Source organism: Centruroides sculpturatus, unplaced genomic scaffold, assembly GCF_000671375.1.
Source record: "Centruroides sculpturatus isolate CEXI.00-Female unplaced genomic scaffold, Cexi_2.0 scaffold549, whole genome shotgun sequence".
Lineage (NCBI taxonomy): Eukaryota > Metazoa > Arthropoda > Arachnida > Scorpiones > Buthidae > Centruroides > Centruroides sculpturatus.
The window spans coordinates 340,255-349,325 of record NW_019384752.1 but is presented as its reverse complement, the minus strand read 5'-3'; the positions used below and the strand labels follow the sequence as shown (position 1 = coordinate 349,325).

Genomic DNA, 9,071 nt, shown 5'->3' with positions numbered 1-9,071 from the left:
TTTTATTTTAGTTTTAAAAAGTTAAATAAATTTTATAGGAGAATTGAATTAATTTGTTTTTTATTTTAGAATCGAATTAATTTACTATTTTTTAAATACTAATTAATCATTAATTAATATTTCAGTGATATTTTCTAAGTTATAATTAAAATATATTTAACAATGGTTGAAAGAACAAGGCCGTCTGAAGACCATCTGTTCGATTATATCGAAACACAATACTTATCACGTTTTGAATAATAATTACATGATATCGAATGTTCTTAATACAAAATAAATCATCGATCTTTAATTACAATTAAATATAACGTTATATAATACATTACAGGTTATAGACATTGGCATGCAGACATCCGCATGGATGATACACCCCTGGAGGGGTCCTTGGGCTTTACTTGTAAATTGAAGACGTCAGTTCCTTTTTTGGGACGAGATATGTTAGAAAAACAGAAAAAAGAAGGTTTAAAGAAAAGATTAGTTTGTTTTACATTAGATGAGTAAGTTTATTTTAAAATATCTCAATTAAAATTTAATATAAAATGAATTATATACATTTATAATTTTGAGTATTAATATACTCATTTATTAATTATTTAAATAAAAAAAATATCCTTAAATGAGGAAAATAATTAACAAATATTATTTGCTACTGTTTAAAACCTGTAGTATCGATTTTTTAAATTAAAAATTATTGTAAAGTATTCAGTATAAAATTATTCAGAGGATAGGATTTTGGGTGTGTTCAGAAAATATTTGAGAGTGGAACCTAGAATTAAAATAATATAAAATTTATATATATACACTATAATTCTATTTTCTTCCTCAGTAATTCGTATATTTTCCTATATTATACAGTACTTATTCTAACTTTATATGTCAAAAAAATCTCTCGACACACATCTTAGTTTGAAAATATGTTAAATATATTATATATAAATATAAAATGAACTGGTTATAAATTTTTATATATATAAAATAATATTTTTTAAATGAAATCGAACTGTCAATAGAGGATATTCTTTGGCACGCTATAAAAGAATATATACTTGACATACAGAATGGGTAAAATTCGAATTTAGTTATTTGAAAATAGAAAATTTATTATTTAAGATATAGGCTACTGTTCCATATTTTAAAAATACGGAACAGTGCATCTTAAATCATAATTATTTCAATGATATAATAAATTATGTAATAGTATTGTGATAAGATTGATTTTGTAACATTGTTTAGGAGATACTGATAATGCGTAGTGGTCTACATTTTAGTATAAAATATGGGAAAATATATTAGTTATGGCGAGTTACAATTTATATATTAAAATTTATTATATAATAGTAAATCTTTACATATGTATAATACAAGAAAAATAGATGTTTATCAGAAAATAACTGTCCAGTTACATTCACTGAATGTGTAGTCCTGGATTTAGAATAATGAGATCAGTGATAAATATATTTGTATATAAATATTGGGCATTCCTTCCTAGAATTAGGTCAAAGATTACATTTCTTTGATGAATGCTTACTACAGAATCTTTTTTTTTTTTTTATCGACAGTAGTTTACAAGCCTATTTGTAATACAGACAGATCAAATAACCACAAAGAGTATGAAATTGTTTTAAAAAATGTAAGGGATTATGCTGCTGTTATTCTACTTCTTAAATTTGTATCTTGAGAAACCTGAGATACATTTTGTTTTCATGATTTTTCATAAATATATAATAGATAATAGAATTGTTTTGAATTTCTGAATTACTAGACAATTTAAAATTTGGGTGTCATATTCACACTTGAAACTGAATCTGTCTCCTAACGATTTGAAACCACCTTTCATGGTTAATGAATGATGATTGTCGTCGTTATAAAAAAAAAAAAAATATTAGTTAATTATTGACGTGATTTTATTCATTTTCTGAAATTAATTAAAATATTTCTCTTCCTCAGACCCATACCTTTGTGGGGTTTAGAAGCCATATGGCGCAATAATAGAATAGTTGGATTTCTTAGAAGAGGTGATTATGCCTTCGCTCTAGGAAAGAGCATTGGTTACGGATATGTAAAAGCCCCGGGAGGTGACAACATCAGTATCGATTACATTAAAAGTGGAGATTATAAATTGGAATGCATGGGCGTAACTTATCCTGCCAACGTGCACTTAAAAACGCCATTTGATCCTGCTAATAAAAGAATAAAGGGAATATACGACGAACCTCTACCTATATACGCAGATAAATACGTTTAATTAATGTTTTATACATTAAGAATTTACATTTGAATGATATATTTCCGTAAATATGTAATATAATTTTTTTATTATTATTATTATTAAAAGAATCAAGAATGGTTATAAACTATAGAATTTATTATATAGATTAATCTGTTTTTTAATTTAATTTTAATAAATTCTTTTGAAAATCTGTTTAAAATAATAATTAAAATTTAAAAAATTATTTTATAGCAATATTTTTATGCTTTTATTACAATATAAATACAAGTATTCAAGGTTAGAAAGATAATTTATAAAGAATTTTCTTTTGTTATTTTTATAGATTTTTTTTTTCCAAATTAATTTTAAAAGAACTTTTCCGTTTTCTACAGAATAGAACTAACTCTAACAGGTTCTTAAAAGAACTATTAAGAACTTATTAGAATCACGTTCTTGTTAATGAATGGAGCAAAAAATAATAATAATAATCTTTCTTCATTTAACATCTGTTGACGAAAGATAGATTTAGTATTATTCAGAAAACGAAGGTCGAACGTAACTGATATTAATCTTAATAAATTTTCTAACTAAAATGAAAATAATTCATCCGAATTGAACCGCATTCATTGTATTAGTGACATCCATGAAAACATTAAGATTGAAATCTTCTTTTAAACTTTTTAAAACAAATTTGTTTAAAAAATAAAACAACATTCCGACGATAAAAAAGAAAGAAAGAAAAATTCTAATTTCAAACTAAGATAGAATCACTACTATTAAAAAAATAATAATAATAGAATAAAATTCTTATGCATCATTTATCATACTGTCACATTGTTAACGGTGTCATGCGTGTCGATGCATTGAGAGACTATTCTACTAGAGGCGATGAAAAGTAATTTAGTCTCCCCTACATACATAAAAATAAAATTTAATGATTTGAAAAGTTTTAATATTTGAGCGACATTTTCTTAAAAACTTGCCTTGTAACAGATTGATTATTGAAAAAGTACTAATTAACATAACATTCTTGGATGAACAATTCAGCCGTATACATTGTTAGACAATTTGAATAACACTATTCAATGTTACCAGTTTTTATAAGAATCTTAGTATTAATTTCTATTGTATATATAAAACGAATAATAATACATCGATTATTATTATAATGAAAGTCACACTTGCTTATTGTTACTAATAATGATATTTTAGAGAGAGATTACAGATGTAAGTAGAAAATTCTACGTTAAAAGAGTGCAGTGAACCTTGCGATGGAATGGGGTTTCTTCAATTGTAATGCCTTGTTACTTATTGCTTGTGGCAATTATTTAATGGTTTGGCCGCATCTGACGAATAGGTAATACAATATGTGAAGTCTCATTAATTCTGAAAAGAAGTCTTCTGAAAATGGAAAGTATTTATTTAAAAAAAAAATTTAGGCTAGCTGTGCTTGAATATAAACTAGAATGCCAATTAAGATTCGCATTTAAAAAAAAAAAGTTAAGCTGCCTAGTTAATTAGATCCGTAATTAATACATTATTGACAGAATTAATTAATTGAATTTTTAATAGTTTATGATCAGGTCCAGATGAGTTTAAATGCGTGAGGCCTTTAACTTTATTCTCGTAGCTTGAAGCAGTAGTTTAAGTTTGTTTATTTCTAAACTAAACGAGCTAAACTTAAAGCCTCAAGCTATGAAGTTTGAAAGCTCACGCTTTTAAATTCATTATTTGGTGGAAGGAAAGATCTCTTATGTTATAGCTTATTTCATCTTTATGACTAACAAATAAATTGTCATTTCTGTTAAGTCATTACTATCAGAAATTCAGAAATTAATTATGAATTTGGCTTTTAATTTGTATCTGTTAAAAAAAAAATTAGAAAATGTCAAATATATATTACCTCAATTTTATGTAATAACGGATTATTCAAATTGCTCACAGCAGGCTATTAAGAGGCCATTCGAAAATTATTGGACCAGCATAAAATACTGAAAAATCCGGTTATAATCGGATCCGTGTAACAATTTTGTTAAGATTATAGGAGATCTATTTACAGTTCTAGCTTAAAAAAGATCATGAAAAAAAAATAAACTGGTTTAGATCCATTATCAAGTCTAGCCGAATCATTTGGAATCAAACCCCTCTTCATCACCGAATCGATAAAATGATTGCCACATATAATTTTCATGCATTTAATGTCGGTCATCAAAATTATTCGAATCTTACATTCAAAGTTGAGCTTTGAAGAAATTTTTATATGTTGCGGGTTTTTCACAATCTTAGAAATATAGAAATAGGACTAAAAATCTATTATGAACTTTCTCAAGTCATCTCAAGTCCCGAGACGTTCATAAAGTGAAGTTCATAACGAAAGAAATTCCTATATGTGAAAAGTATTGGGACCATATTTTATATATATTAATTAAAAAATTCCTCTATATTTTGCCAAACTTTATTATTTAAAAAATCAACGCTTTTTAATAAATAACCTGGGGCTTCAAAAAGGTAAGTGGCTCAGGTCTCTCAAGACATTTGAAGGGCCCAGGAATCATCTCAGTTTTTATTGCTATTATCATTGTGATCACAATTTATTACAAAAAATAATTGGCTAACTATTGATATTTCTGTTTATCTGTGAAAATAAACATCATTTAGGAATTTTCAGGATTTTAATGAATTGGTTAAGGGATGGGCAACATTTTCAAGCGTGCGTGCCAAAATCGACAAATCTATGTTGCAAAATTTTCTCACTTGTCAACCAAAATTTGTGTACTTATTACTAAAACAATTGATAGTGTTTGCTTCTTTTGTTGCATTTTTATTTAGTATCAATAAAACTGTATTCTATTAATTTAATATATACAATGTTGGATATTTACTTTTTAAGGTGAGCCCTTGGTTGCGTGACGGAAAAAGTCGTTGGCGTGCCAATGGTGGCCCATCCCTGAACTAGTTAATGTTCAGCTGGAGACGTAACATATCTAGATAATATGTCACTATATAAAAATATGTCACTTATCAAGTATCGACATTCAATCTTTTTAAATACGAACATAAGAGAAAGTCGAAATTTAAAATTTTCCTTGACACAATTAACAAAATTAACGTAAACACTCCGTTGAAAAATGGTGTGTTTATATCAATTTTATTTCCTTTTGTCTCTAATCTTCATTCAAAACGCGTTGTAAATGAAGATTATAGACGTGTAACTTGAAACGAATGCTCTCATTTGGACATTATTAAGCAACAAACGTGTCTAAACGCTTCGGGACTAGCATTTTCCTAATTTTCTTTGAACGCATTTAATTAAATCTAGGTAAATGATAACTTTCAAATGTTCATTGTCTCCTCCCTCTTTATAAAGACTTTCTATCTTTTATCGGTTATCAGGTCGGGCATTATGGATTATCCACTTTTAATTATAAGATCGGGATATACATCTGACATATGGAACATCCAGTTTGCAATTAATGTATTCATAAAAAACAAGATCCGGATTAGTACAGGGGACAGGGAGAACACGCATCTGTGTCCTTGATCTCAGGAACTCGTGTTGAAGATCTACATTAGAACCTCTGTTATGGGATCAAATCGAATATGGATAGATCGTGGTTCCGATTTGATCCCGTATGATTTGAAAGAAAATTTAAAAAGTACTTTTATAATGGTTAAAATTAATATTTTAATTTTTAATTATTATATTTAAATATATTTAAATTAAAANTTTATTTGTTTGTAAGCTTAAAATAGATTCTTATTAACCATACATTATTAAAAATGCATTAATAAATAAAATACAGAACTGGGAATAGTAAATTATAGTTTAGCCTAGTGACAAGTAGATTCGGAGACAAGTAAATTCGACTTACGTCGTTTTTCGACTTAAGTCGTTTTCCTGGAACCAATTACCGACGTAAGGCGAGGTATACCTGTATAACAATAAAGAAAGCTCTTCGTTTCAAGAGCTAAGAAGATAAAATCTATAAAAAGTAGAAAAATTTTACATTTTTTACAATGAATAACGCATAAAACATTGTTTAAAACTATTGATTAAATTGAAAACAGGTCATAAAAATTTATTTCCATAAATGATTTTGTTGTTATTGAAAATCAAAACTGGCAGAAAGCATCATTTATAACACCTGGAAATTATTTGTTTGTCAGCTGAAAAGTATACTAAAAGTGTCAATTATATTCAAATATTTCTTTTAATAATAATAATTTCTTTTTTCTGACTTTGTAATTACTACAAACTTACATTGAATTCTTCTTTTTTAAAATATATGGTTTGCTTATAACTCTAGGTAATACGATCCACAAACCAATATAATCTAGAATTTCCTCCTCCGTGATGAATGACGGAAATAAGTAATTCAGTATAGATAAAGAATAGCTAATGAAATAAGTTTCATGAATTATTCATCCGAAAAAACTCATAATAGTTCAGATCTGATTCAAAAGTGTATTCTCTATACAGTAAAAATAACCTTTACAATACAACTATCAGATCAAAATTTCGACAGGTTTTATAGTTATGAATTGCTTCAGCTGCACGAAATAATAATAATAAGTACAGTCTACTAATCCTGTTTCCGTTCTCTATATAACTACTGTATGCACCAAACAGTGAAATAAATACACAATATAAACTTCTCCCCACAGCTTGAGGAATCAATATTAATTCAAGTTATTCTATACATTATTTTTAAATTACTTTCTTTATATTTTATTTATATCGCTTGATTACAGTACGATTAAATCTAGTTCACAATTTAGAAATTTTCTTACAACCAGTTCATGCTTGGGTTGAATTGAATTGGATTCATACCTGTGACTTTCAACATCTAACGGATTATCGACTGCAGTGTCATTTATTAAAAAGGACTGACACAATAGAACTGGTCGGCACGAGTAAAGAACGATAAACAAAGTTACTATTCAAATTATCCATTTAAAAAAAGTATTTAGAATAAGATAGGTTTGAATGCAAATCCCTCATCACGTTAAACACGCATCAATCGACTGTCTGACTGACCAAATCAAGAAATAAAAAGAAAAAAAAAATTCTATTTGTAGGAAATTACTTTCACGAAAATGCAGAAAATTCGTTTTTACTTTTCCGGCTCTGTTATATGTAACAGAGGGAAAGTATGGCTATCGGTCAAAAAGTGAATCCCAAGATTTTTACATTTTTGGACTCGGGACCTTGAAACGTCCAGAAATGCAGAAAAAATTTGGGCTTATTTTCTTCACTCTCTCTGAAGCTTAATAACTCCTATGTTTTTTGTCGAAAACTTCTGAAATTTTGTAGGAATGTTTGTGTATTAGGAGCACTGATGCTAATAAATTTTGGTGATTAAAGGTCGAAGAAGTGGGGAGATAAAGGGGGTCGTGTGTCATATCTCTAGTAGGGTCGGACTTAATGAAGATTTTACTCGCTATTAGGATTTATTATTATTATTTTTTTTAATAAAACCCCTTTCTAACCTCAAAATTAAGCTTTTTGCTATTTTATAATAATTAAAAATAAAATATGATAACAGATGGCGCCACCAAAATTTTAAATGTTGCCGGGAAAGTTAATCAACTCGTTGCTGGATTTTTATAATTTTGTAATGAAAATTTTCAATATACTGAATGTAATCTTATACTTCCACTTTTCAAATACTTTTGCGTGAATACTTACGGCATATGTTTCGTTATAATAGCTTTTATATATTTAAAAAAAAAAAAGAAAAAAATGTAATTATCGTATTATTCGTTTAGCTTTTCAAAATTACAAAACCGCATTCGCTGGTGCGAATAATTTAACCGTGCGAAGACATGCATGAAATTACCACATTAAATAATTGAAGGAGAATAATCGCAATAATGGAATTGTGCTGCTATTATAATCGTGTGAAATTATATATTTAAACAGGATCGAATTACTAATATCTAGTTCCTAAAGCCACGCAAAAAATAAATAGAAAATAGAGTCAAGTGGTTCATTTTTAACATTTTTCTTGGATATTTATAATATATATATATATATATAACACACTTTTAAAAATTACTTGTGTTTTAAATTCTATATAAAATTGAAACTATTTATTGTGAATGGTTACAATAACATACAACATAAATTAGTATATCCGGTAACTTAAGGAAAGAACGTGGGTTTGGTTCCCACATTGGTTTAGAATATATTTATATATATTAAAAATTTAGTCTCGGTTTCTTTCTTTGGGTGGGAAATACTTATGGCCATTCGTAGAAAATTTTTCCAGGGGGGCTAAAGCTTGGAGACAAATAATTACATCAATAAATTTTTATTTATTTATTTAATTCATTGGTTTTTTACACAATTAGATTATAGAACACAGTATCAAAGCATCCCATTGTCGAGGGAGTAAGGTTGCATAATCACTTTCACGATAATAATTTGTGGAATATTTTACTCGATCCCATTTGGCCCCTTTCTGCAAAATTCATTAAAAATATCATTTATATATACAGGTTTCTTAACGTAACCTCTCTGATCTGCAGAATTCAGTCTATAATATTTTAACAATAGAAAAGGATATTTTGAATAATATAAATTATATATTCACATTTAACGTATATAAATTATAGAAAAAAATGATACTATATATTATTCATTTATAATTTATTGAATCTGTAAGTACTGTACAATACAGTAGAGCGTCGATTTTCCGAAAGTCAATCATCCGAAACGTCAATCATCCGAAAGAATTCCAGTCGGCAAATTTAAATTTTCGCCAGTGCTGTGGCGCTTCAATCTTTGGCTATGTCTTGGGCTACTCAAATATTTTACGTTTTTGATACTAAATTAACATCTGAAGTATAATTTTTTATT

The 9,071-nt window shown here is 27.4% G+C and overlaps 1 protein-coding gene across 1 annotated transcript in view; it reads left to right on the top strand.

Annotated features, from left to right (window-relative positions):
* Positions 1 to 2,341, top strand: part of LOC111628631 (sarcosine dehydrogenase, mitochondrial-like) — a 44,029-nt gene extending 41,688 nt beyond the window's left edge. Inside the window, exons 17-18 of the mRNA XM_023372461.1 lie at positions 329 to 497; positions 1,948 to 2,341. Of these exons, the coding sequence (XP_023228229.1) occupies positions 329 to 497; positions 1,948 to 2,245 (467 nt within the window). The 3' untranslated portion in view covers positions 2,246 to 2,341. The remainder of the gene's footprint in view (positions 1 to 328; positions 498 to 1,947) is intronic.
* Positions 2,342 to 9,071: the final 6,730 nt, after the last annotated feature.